Source organism: Xenopus laevis, chromosome 2S (genome assembly GCF_017654675.1).
Source record: "Xenopus laevis strain J_2021 chromosome 2S, Xenopus_laevis_v10.1, whole genome shotgun sequence".
NCBI classification, from domain to species: domain Eukaryota; kingdom Metazoa; phylum Chordata; class Amphibia; order Anura; family Pipidae; genus Xenopus; species Xenopus laevis.
Genome location: NC_054374.1, coordinates 95582218 through 95594758, shown reverse-complemented (window position 1 = coordinate 95594758; position 12541 = coordinate 95582218). Strand labels below are relative to the sequence as shown.

At 36.6% G+C, this 12541-nt stretch overlaps 1 protein-coding gene across 5 annotated transcripts in view; it reads left to right on the top strand.

Annotated features, from left to right (window-relative positions):
* msi2.S (musashi RNA binding protein 2 S homeolog) overlaps window positions 1-12541 on the top strand; it is a 435916-nt gene that overhangs the window by 234880 nt on the left and 188495 nt on the right. For all 5 annotated transcript variants that reach the window (XM_041583047.1, XM_041583046.1, XM_041583048.1 and 2 more), the window contains 1 exon segment: window positions 2573-2621. In XM_041583047.1, coding sequence (XP_041438981.1) covers window positions 2573-2621 — 49 coding nt within the window.

Sequence of the window (12541 nt, the reverse complement as noted above, 5' to 3'; positions counted from 1 at the left end):
TGTTCATGCAGGATTGCATTTTCCCCTTTTCAGTCTATTCAGGCTTTGTATAGTTTGAGTAATCTAGTTTCAGTCCTTGCTGTCTTGCCAGCTCATTGATAGGGTTTTTTTTTCTAAGTTGAGAAGAAAAGACATTCTCCATCTACAGTCCTACAGCAATGTTCCCCGTCCTCATTTTTGTGTCTTTTAACAGTTTTATCTGGACCTTTGTTTTACTAACCCCAGATTTTTTTTGTTTAATTTGTTTTAATCAGAAGTATTTTTTGCACCTTTGTGTGCAAAGAAGTTATTGAAATCTGTATGATTCCACCTTAGAGCTGATGAAAGTAGACTATTCTTTTTAGCACAATGGATCCCTTAGAAGAGAAGGGTGGGGTGAATCATGAAAGGGCAGACAGAGTTTACGGCACAATCAGTACTCCAAAATAACCAGTTAGAGATTAAAATACATAAATGAATATTGTTCAATCATTTCCACCTCTCCCCCCCCCCCACGCTTTTTAAAAAATATAAATGTGTCTTTTAGCTACGGGCTCTGTCCTGGTCTATGAAAATCACATTAGAACATTGTCATAGCTGATTGCTTCCAGTGAATTTGGAAATTTAATTGCTAAACTGTGTGTCTTTCTACCTACGTGATCAGTGCGTTGATTCATGCTTAACACCAGAGAGTGTCAAACTTACCAGCAGTTGCCTTTTCTATTTCACCCTAGTCTTTAGTTCCTTCATATGCGTTACATTTTCTGTTGGAACAGAACAGCATGCAGAGGCACACGGTATTTAATGGGAATTCAGTAAAGGGCACGCATTAAGTTCTTTTAGATGAGAATTATAAATTGCTTTAATTATAATTTTGCTCATTTCAGAGTTCTGATCCAGGCATTATGGCCAAACTAAAAGGATTGTTCCAAGAGGGCTAGTGTAATTATGGAGACCAACAAGCCTGAAAAAATCCTTGTATTAGCTCGTCTGTAGGAGCTGCTTAAATAGCTTAGCTGCCTCCACCACAGTTGATCAGGAGCTCTTGTGATACAGTCCTCTTCCCAAATACACCAATTGGAAAATTACAAAATGCCCAGCTGTCTAAGATTTCAAGCCAACTTCTTCCTGTGGATGCTCAGACTCAACATGGTGTTCTGTTGCATTCAGTTGTCTTCCAAAACTCATTTGTTTTAACAAAAAATAGCTGTACTGGGAGATTTCTTTCCTTAGTATAGTGCAGGTGATTAGGACAGCAACTGAGACTGGAGCAAAGGAGGTTTCACTGTCAGCTCATACAGTTAATACATAAACTACACAATGAGGTATGCACTTAATAAATAATCAAATAAGGTTACTACCCTTTGGCTTTAAATGAGAGGGTGCAGTCTAATTATTAGTCCATAAGTTCAGCAGGAAGAGGACATTGAGGGATGTGCTTCCTCTTTTAAAACTTAGCAGATATAGTTCTTCATATGAGTTTAACAAGGACACCCATACAGTACTGTACATTACTTTCAGCCTTTTGCTCACATAATATCTATTTCTTGTCCTGCGGATCCCAGGTTTTACTAAATATAATGTTTTCCCCACTTTGTCCATAAAAATAAGTTTTTTCCTGACTCTGAAATCTCGGTTGGACTCCTCTATGGATCAATGTGGTACTATGGGTTTTAATATCAGTAGCCCTGGTTTGTTCTGGAATGTCATAGGTGACAGTATGGGATATGGGACAGTATTGCTAAATATTGAACTATGGTATCCAGAGGAATTGCAAGTGAGAATCTAGAGGGATGCCAAATGAATAACTGCTATGTTAAGTTTACAACAATCCCAATAGTCTTGATTCCAAATAATGTTTTTTGTTGAGTTGTTACTCGAGTTGGTGAACGGAAAGCAACCGCTTAAAATTTTCTTATAAAGCATAAAATTAAGCATAAACTGTGTAACAAATATTTGTGTATCAGAGTAAGAACCATTATTGATGGCTTTTTACACTTTTTCACAATTTTTTACACCATAATTTCTTCGATGCCTTCTGTACTGGTTTTCCCTTGGTGTGCGGTGTTGTAAAGAAATGGCATCAATGATGGCGCTGTCATAAAAGGCAGTACTTGGAACCGTATTGGGGCTCATTTATATTTAATATTTTTTAATGGTTCTCACAATGAACATATTTTCCCTGTGTATGGTTATATTTATAAAGCTATATAAGAATGTGCAAACAGAATTGCACTGGGAATGTCCATAAGAGCTTTTTAAATATAGCAAAAATTGCAAATATTTAACATACACTTTACATTTGAGTTATGGCATGACTTTGGTGGCAGAGAAAATAATCACAAAACAGTTTCACAATTTGCAAAATGAAATTTGTTCAAAACAGAAAGACGGGCACAGTGCAATATTTTAGTGTTCAGGAAAAAACATGGTTAATACAACCATTTGCAAATTAATATGCACTGCACAACTTTATAAATGTCCCCGAATGTCTGTCTCTTTATGTATAAGCACTTAACTTTGCAAGTGATCTTTGTTTGGGAAATATCCTAGGAAAACGCATTTTAATTGTTTTGTTTTTTTTACATTTTAGGTAGAAGATGCCATGTTGATGTTTGACAAAACAACAAACAGACATAGAGGTAAGAATGTTTCCCTGTTGTTAAAAAAGCATGTCTTCAAATGCATTGGATTCATAATTTACAGACAGTGGTGTAACTAGTGTTCTGGGCCCTCCTGCCAAAAAATCTTCAGAGGGGCCCGGTGGACTCCAATCCCCATCCTCCCATTCACTTCCCGCCTCCGCCCACTTCCTGGCCAGACCCTCCCACTCCCCACCCACTCTCCACCTGGACCCCACCCACTCTCCGCCCTCTGCCGACACGCTTTGCTTCCCTGCCGTAGGTAAGAGAGCGACTGGGGAAGGAGGGGGGGGGAGTTCTTATTAGCTATAGAGGAAGCAGATTTTACAAAATGCCAATTAGCCCCTCGTGCAAAAGGGCAGAACTTAAAGGACAAGTACATTTCCAAAATAATAAACACAGTATAGAAGCCTTCATACATGATTATCCATTCTTCAAAACATTATTATACTGGGATTCGTTATCTGGAAACCTGTTATACAGAAAGCAACGAATTATGTAATGGCCACTTCCCATAGACTCCATTTTATCCAAATAATTATCTAATAATCTAAATTTTTAAATATTTTGTTTTTCTCTGTTATAATAAAATAGTGATTTGTACTTGATCCTAAGAAAGATATGATTAATCCTTGTTGGAAGCAAAACCAACCTATTGGGTTTATTTAATGTTTAAATGATTTTCTAGTAGACTTAAGGTATGACGATCCAAATTACAGAAAGATCCATTATCCATAAAACCCCAGGTCCCAAGCATTCTGGATAACAGGTCCCATACCTGTATATGGAGAAGCTATCATGTTTGGTGTTTTTAAAAAATTCTGCCATGGTGTTAAAAACAGCAGTGAGAAAACAAATGGTTTTTATATTGCAGTCTTGTTTTAAAGTTTACTGTGATTCATTCTACTCTCCCATATACCTTTTTACTAATTCACACATGTCACATAGCCCCACTTGTCATCCGAACAACCCAGTGAGACAGTACACCCAAACGTCACATTATGATTAACAAATATTTTTGTATCTTTGTTTGAATTAGCTAATAACCCTTCAATACAACAACTTTCAAACTTGGCCCTAACTATACCATTTTTTAAACAAAAAAGCCACATACAGCATAAAATCAGATATTTATTGAAAATAATTATATTTATTTAGACATTTATGGTATTCAAGTTAATTAGCAGAGAAGACTTCTTTGTGTATATGTATATTTAGATCCTGCAAATCGCCTCTTACATTCAGTTAAGTTAATAACATTTATACCTTGCGCCTCAAGGGCAGTCACTCTCCATTAATGGCATTACATAGTAATCAGGAAGTTAGGTTGAAAAAAGACACATGTCCATCAAGTTCAACCTTTTAAGTCTATATATATATATATATATATATATATATATATATATATATATATATATATATATATATATATATATATATATATAAAACCTGCCATAACCGCTAGTTGACCAGAGAAAGGCAAAAATCCCCTTTTGAAGCCTCTTCAATTTGCCTCAGAGGGGGAAAATTTACTTCCTGACTCCTACATAACAGTCGGACTAGTCCCTGGATCAACTTGTACTATGAGCTTCTTCCATAACCCTGTATTCCCTCACTTGCTAAAAAGCCATCCAAAAAAAACATTAAAAGCTATCTAATGTTTTAGCCAGTAAGACTAATTCAGGGAGAGAATTCCATATCTTCACAGCTCTCACTGTAATAAACCCATATCTGAACATTTAGACGAAACCTCTTTTCTTCTAATCGGAATGGGTGACCTCGTGTCAGCTGAAGGACCTACTGGTAAATAAAGCATTAGAGAGATTATTATATGATCCCCTTATATATTTATAAATAGTTATCATATCACCCCTTAAGCGCCTCTTCTCCAGCGTGAACATCCCCAACTTGCTCAGTCTTTCCTCATAGCTAAGATTTCCCATACCTTTTACCAGCTTAGTTGCCCTTCTACTAATTCAATAATGTCCTGTTTGAGTGCTGGAGACCAAAACTGTATGGCATATTCTAGGTGAGGGCCTTACCAGTGCTCTATACAGTGGAAGAATAACCCCCTCCTCCCACGAATCTATGCCCCTATTAAATCAGAAAATATTTTTATATATTTTATAATTTTGCAACATTTCCATATCCATCATATTTATGTACAACCAGAATCATAGATGCAAATAATGTCACCTTTCCCTACATGTGCTCTGTGATTTGGATATTTGTATACTTCAATATCTACCTTATATTGTTAATATTCCTGTGTGTGTGCATAACATCTTGGATAAGCAACACTTACCTTCTCTTGCCTTCCCCCCTATTGGCTCTTTTGTTGTGTTATGGGCTGTTAATGTATATTTTGGTATGTCATTTTATTCCTTATATTATATTTTGGAGGTTTGGTCTGAGAATGCCTAAAGAGAAACACATTTTGCACAACATCTCTATTTAGGGACAGGACAGATTGGTGTAGGAGCTTAATAGAAAGTAGACATGGTTTTAAGGTGTATTAACATATTTCCATAATGGACCCCATACCTGCATCATACAATTGCAAGGATGACAATGCAGCCATTGCTATAGTCATAATACAGTTTGAAAGATACATGCACATTTGAAATGTGCATTTTTATTTTAAGTCTGTTTTGGATAGTCAGCGGGTTTGCACATAATGTTGTGGAATCATTCCTGCAATGTGTAGATACAGGCTGTACAGGAATAATGAGGGGCTGTAGTGCAAATGTGACTAGCAGATGCTGAAATGTATAGGTCTGTAATGATCTCTGGTGGATTAGCAGAGAATGGAATGTGCTGTCATTTGCAGCTATGCTTGTGCCCTCAGATTTTCATTGTAGTGATTGGTTTGTGCTTAACGAGCTTTCCACACAGACAAATGCTGCCCCTCGAGCAAAGTACACTGGAAGGCTGAAATACTTAACACAATGATTTTATTTAATGCTGTGAGCACTTGGTTTGTGTCTCTTTCCCAGTCAGAGCTATGGCATATATATTGTTTGCAAGGTACAAAGCTTTTGCAGAATGAGAAATGCCTTTTTACAACACGAAAGTTCTGAATGAAGAATGGAAAAATTTTAATTGACTGGAAATATCTAGCATTTAGTCACAGAGCGCCATCCAGCTCCTCAGCTATTCCCGTCAGCACACCTTTACTTCAAACAATTAGTACAATCCCAATCGATGAAATGTATTTTCCCAGAGTCTGTAATGTGCTGATAATACAGTCACAGGATTATGGACATTTGAAGTTTTCATTTCTTCTATTCAGTTATGAATGGGGAGAGGTATTTTCAGAGGATAGTGGTGCTTAGTGCAAGTCCATATAAAATGTCTGTAAAGTCCATAACATAATACATTCAGCAGCTAGAGGGCCGTGTGTGCTCTGTCTTCTGCTTGCCTGCCATTGCATGCCTCTCTCAGGGAAATATGGCAACAACGCAGGTAGTTTTCTAGATTGCTTAATGGGTAGTAATTTTGCCTGTGCATGTCTCTGCTTCACTGGGAAAATTCTTGGCATTTTCTTTTGCTCTGCTAAGTATAGTCAATGCCATAGTAATGTCAGAATTTAATGAGAGTTATAGTTTATTCTTAAAGGTAGAGCAGCATTGTCTTTATAGGCACCCCAATTGCCTGTGCCTAGGACAACATCTTAGGGGGGACATGCTCCTTCAAATGTGGTGCTGGACATGAAGTGGAGGGGTAGTCTTCTCTGACTGTTGTAATCAATAGCTATGGTTTGTGATAGCAGCAAAGCAACTGCTGGAATAGGATTTGAATGAAGCATCGTCTTATGCATGGTAGACACAGTGTCTGACTGTGCCTCCTAGGTGCCACCAAAGAACTCAACTGCAGGGTCTACACAAAATTCACAGAGACCTGTGGTTTGAATTAGAAGATGTTTTTGGGAATTGTCCTTGCCTAGAGCCCCTTTAGGGTCTGGAACCATGGCAAATCCTCTACAACGTTGGCAAACCGCAATCCTCATTTAGCTCAGTGCAATAATGTAGAAAAAGGTGTAAAGCCTGCTACAGACATAGAAAACCATAGCAACCACCATAAGCATTCACCTGTCAGCTGTTTGAAAGAAAATAGTTTTTTCAATAGTTTATTTTATATTACCCCATCACCCTTAGTATTGTTTTAGGTGGATGTCACCTTCAGGGTTGGCAGCAAAAATTCCCCCTGAAATATGTTCCAATTTATTTGCTTTCATTTAGGTTCCCAAACAAACTAAAATGAAGTATTTGGGAACACTGACACCTGCAAAACCTACTAGTGCTTGTCAATGTACATCCTTCAGTCGATACATTGAGCTGTGTTTCCATTCAAATGGACTATATGTGGCTAATTTAGTGCAAACATAGAACAAGCGTTCCTGTAATCCTTTACACATACATTTCTGTAATTGTAATATACAAATCAGTTTCTCATTTTACATTCTCTCTTGTGATTACTTCTTTCATTTCATCTGTGGAACCGTTCCTTATTTGCCATTCTCCTTTTGAGCTAATCCAGAACCTAGACCGGACATAATCAGCCAGACTATTGCTGAGTTTAACAAATAAGCTGTCATCCTTATTTGTTGGGAAATGTGTCTCTTCCTGTTATAGAGAACAAATCACACATACAAACACACTGACACACTGTTAAAGAAAAATGAAAATGAATGAGACATAAAGAAAGATTATGGTTAAAGAACACATTGCCATAATAAGAGTGTGTAAATACAATGCAAAGTCGAAAGAAACTTTTACAACAGACAATTCTGTACATGTTGTAAAAATGTATAATTGACCAATTATGACATCAGAGCTAGTGTATTATAACATTTTATTGCTAATGTTTTGTTTCCCTGCTAACCTGTAGTATTGGGCAGCCATTGTATTGCAATAAAGTCTTATTCAGTCCTGAAAATGTATATTCAGTTCGTACTTAAGGTTATTGACTACCAGAGTAACTTCTAACAGATGGAAATCATGTGAATTATTATTCGTCACTTATTTTGGGCATTTTTTAACAATACAGATTTATCATAAGAACATTTTCGTAATATAGTTTTGAAATAGTTTCCTTATTTCTATTCCACTTAATTTGCAATTGATTAAATGTAAATTAAGGGCCAGACAAAAATTCTTCATATTTGATTTGTACAAGTTTAATTGTAGTGATTTGCTGTGAATGTCAGCACTTTGTTTGCTTTCTGCACATATCTTTCATTGGTGTTTGCTTGAGAATGTCATAGCAATATACATTCTTTACAGGCTAGCTCTATAGTGGCAATACCAGCTATAGGCAAAGCATGCACTGGAAAAGTATCTATATTGCTGGAGTACACTGAGAAATCCCTTTTTAATTTGTTTTTAAGATTACATGGAGACAGCACGCTGAATGCTGTAATTGAGCTTTCCAGTTGTTTAAAAAGGCCTCTCTGTCAGCATAGCGATTTAGGTAATTTTTTCCAGGCAAACGTCCATGCTTTCTTTTAATGGTTAATCAGTTTAAAGAACGTGAAGTGTTACTACTAGAATGAAGGTCACTTGCTTCTGGCTCTCAGAACCTCCCAGAACACTGTGGGTTTGCTTTGACTGGATAACTGTGCTCTGAGAATAGAACTACCTATAAATTAATAATGTCTAAGTGAATTCCTCTTTATAGGCTTCATTATTCTCTCGGTTTTCCTATAACACTAATAAGTAGCATAAGAGGGATTTTAGACGGATGTTGGTGCCACTTTTCATTATATAATTCGTTTATAATGTTTTTCCTTGTGATTACTTTAAATTACATGGTGATGATACTGTTATATTTTATCTTATTGCCTTAAACAATGTGGTGAAGTCTTGCAAAACACCATGTTTTGGCTCTACTATACCTGCATCCTATCTACAATAGCTACAATAGGGCACACAGGCAGATTCAAGGAGATTAGTCGCCTGGCGACAAATCTCCTCTTCTTCGGGGCAACTAACTGCCTCCCCTGACTTCCCGCGGGATGGCACTCAGAGCGATTCAGAGTTTTTCCAGGCACCTTCGGGCGACTTCGGAAAACAACTTCGGAAAACAAATTGTGCCATCACGTGGGCCGGCAGAAGAATCTGCCTGTGTGCCCTGACCCTTAAGGTGATCATTGAAAAATGTCCAACTTTTATGATTGACCTAAATCCCCCCCCACACACACACACACTGCCTATTTCCAGTCTCTGCATAGTTTAATATATATATTTATAATCTTATTACAGTAGCCTGGCTATTACTTGATTACACCACTCTCACAACTGAACCACAGCGATCAAAATACTTTAGAAAGTGGGTATCAGGCCTAGAAAGTTTTTAACAAATGTATTTTAGATTGGTCTCCATGATTCCTTTAATGTAGCAAAAAAAAAAAAAAGCTTTGTCCCTACAATAGTAATTCAAATAAGACGTATCATTATATAATGACTATGATGTGTTATCAGAGGGATTTGAATAGTAGAATGTTGTTGGTTTTCCTAGCATTTTGATCCTTGTGGTTTTCCGTAAAATCTAATTGCATCATTTACATCATGTACTGGCTCTCATGGCAAAGTGTGGCGGTGCATACAAGATGAATTATCTGTATCACGCAGACTGAAGACCCATCTATCAGTTAGAGAGTTATTAAAACTGTTACAAGATCATTTATTCAGACAAATACAGAAATTTAGAGAGAAGAATTCTATCAGAATGTGCAAATATGTCATAGGGATACCATTGGATGATGTCAGAGAATTTCATTTCATGACAGTTATAGTTTGTGGTTTATTTCTAAATTCTATAATTTCAGTTTATATTTCTTTAAGACTGTTTGTCATGAGCTAAGGATAGGGAGAAGCAGAAGAATAGATTTTACTTACTGTACCTGTCAACTCTCTATGCTTTTGGTGCACACTAACAAGTTATGACTTCTAAACACATATCAAAAAAACATTTTTTGTGCACATAGTCTATGTAAGTCATAAATACAGGGAACGTTCATAAGCTCTCCTTTTAAACTGGTAATTGTTAATTGCCATGGCAAAAAAAAAAGTCAAAACCTTCACATAAAGGGGAGCTTTAATCGGGTGAGGTTAAGGACATTCTTGGGGGAAGACCAAAAAACCCCCCCCCACAATTTTTCAACTGAGATTTTTGTGTATTAAGCCAGGAAATCATCATACAGAAGCACAAACAAAACATAACCAAACTGTAAATATTATACATTTACTATTCAAACTAAACAGGAACCGATATTTTGGAGGACATAATGTCTCCTTCTGTGTTAATGAAATGCTCATTAGAGGATATGATACTTTTGCATACATCATTTTCCTTAAATGTATTTGCAATTCTCCCATTCTTTTTATTTTATTAAACTGTCTAAGCTAGAGTCTAATCGTGATCCCGTATCTTCTGAGGCACAGAAATACCAGAAAGTGAGTGCAGTGAAGTTCTAAGGACATTCTAAAAAGCAGCCAACTGATCAGTATTCCTTCTTCATTGGCCTTTTAAAATAATAAGCTCTTCTCTCTCAGAACAGGTTTGATGTTGCGCTTTTCATGATCCAAGTGTTGGGTGTTTGGATGATAAGGCAGAACTACGGAGTATGTGACGGCATAAAATATCCATATGGCATCTTGTACTCCATGTTCTCGGCTCCACTGCTTTTTGTTAACGCCAATTTTTTTGCTCTCTGTTATTGAAATAAAATAATATCTGACTTTTTATTTTTATATTATATTTTTAATATTAATTGGTAAGCTTACAATATATCTTTTAATTTTATATTATTATATTTATAATTTTAATTGATAACCATATAAATGTCAATTATTGGGTGGTTATGCCCTGCACCCTGTAAATAAGGTTTGTTTCAAGGTCTATTAGTATGTGTGGAGTCAATTTTGGGCTTTCTAGCATTTTCCCTTAGATTGTTAGATTCTGTATTCTTGCAGTCTGGAAGACCAGGCATTCTCTTAAAGGAGTACCACCCTTTCAATGGTATAGTGGTTTTTATGCTAAGCTGCTGATAAATTTGCCTTATAAACATATTGAGACAATTAAACCCAAGCACAGCATAGACTGTGCAGTTATTCCATATTTAGTGATGTCACTAAGCTGAATAAGTAGAATTATGGAGCAAAGGGGGGTGTCACTTGTTAGAATTTTGACACTGTGCCATTTAAGATATGACTTCCAGACTGTCTTTTTTTATGTGTTTCTGTATGAGTGTGTACCGACAGTGATTTTAATTCCCTTCCCCTCTAATGACCTGCTCATTTGCTAGTTTTGCTTAATTAATACAAGCTAAAAAGTGGCATTTTAGAATGGATAATAGGTTACATTATGTAGTGCAGTATCATATTAATATTCTGTGTGTTTTAAAATGTTCCTAGCTGTGATGTACAGTGCCACAATAAATATGTCTGTGGTAGAAAGGTTAAATGCAAGAAGAGTGGGCCTCAAACTGCAGGCCAAAAAAAATCCTATAAAAATAAATTGTTAAAACTGTGCTTTATCACCATTTAGTTACAGAAATATAAAGCATGTAGAGAAATTATCCCATATTATTATGGAGTTGTACAGTGAATGATGAAATGTATGGCTGAGAAATGTGTTTGATATCCCTATTGGCAGGCATTACAGCAATCACACTGTGGTTTGGAATGTAAGGTTACGATATAAATCTATGCAATTGACTGATTCCATTACTTACAAACACATTCAGTAGCTAGTAAAATGTGAAGTGCCAGCAAGAGTTTAAGAATGAGTGTGTTTTATTCCTGTGGATAAAGAATAGAGGAATAACATTTGAAACAAGCTCGGCTTATTAAATTGAAGGCCTGTGAAGTCAGGTGTCTGTGTCATTCTCTGGGGTGCTTTTTTATTTTTCTGGATAACAAAGAAAATCCTTGCCAGCCCAGTCTTAAATGAAATTCTATAATACACTGTTAATAGAGAGAGAGAGAGAGAGAGAGAGGGAGGGAGAGATGATAGACAGATTGGGAGATTTTTTTGTTATTCATTGTTCTATTTTTTTGTTCTTTTCTACCTTAGAGAATAAAATGGTGAAATAAAGTGGTTTATTTATGTGATGTTTAAGTCCTCCCAGAACCTGAAAGACTTGCGAACAGAGCTAACTACCCAGTCACTGGTAATTATCTCACAGAATAATAAGCTGCCAAATAGGTACTAGTGCCAGACAAAGACAACAAAGAATAAAGGAATGTGCAAAAAAAAAAAAAAAAACAGCCACAAGCTGTGGCCCACATGGACAGGTCTTTGTGCTCCAGAATATAGTTCAAGGCTCTTTCCCAATGAATACAGTGCTGCCTGAGTTCAGCTGCACTGTATTCATGTGGGTCCTGTTAGGGGAGACAGCTAGGTGTCTTTCAACTGGCCTCCTAACTTGCTTGTCATCCGGATGCACATATTAGGGAACAGCAATGGGGTATTGTGCTAAGCACCCCTGTCTTGCGTTGCCAGAGCTGCATTCCCTGCCTTGTCCTGCTTTAGTTATTTGTTTTTTTTTATTAAAATACTGACTTCTGCACTTGGCTGGGGATCTTGGCTGCCTATATATAAACACTGCCCTTGTGGAACATAGAAAATAGTCATAAGTGGAGGTAAAGCAAATTGCTGACAATTCATTTGTGGCTGAACACCATTAGCTAACAGAAAAATATTTATCTGCTATCTCAGATCATCGTTTTAAATACATATACAGTAAAGCACAGTCCTATAAGTGATGGCAGAAAAAGTCATGTGTAGATAGCTCTGCTAATCTTAGTAATGATGCTACATCAGAAAAATCTTGTACCACCAAAGGCTGTATGATATGGAACATGCAAATAAAAAAAAGTCCGTTTGGTGGCAGGATGAGCACACCCAAATAATAC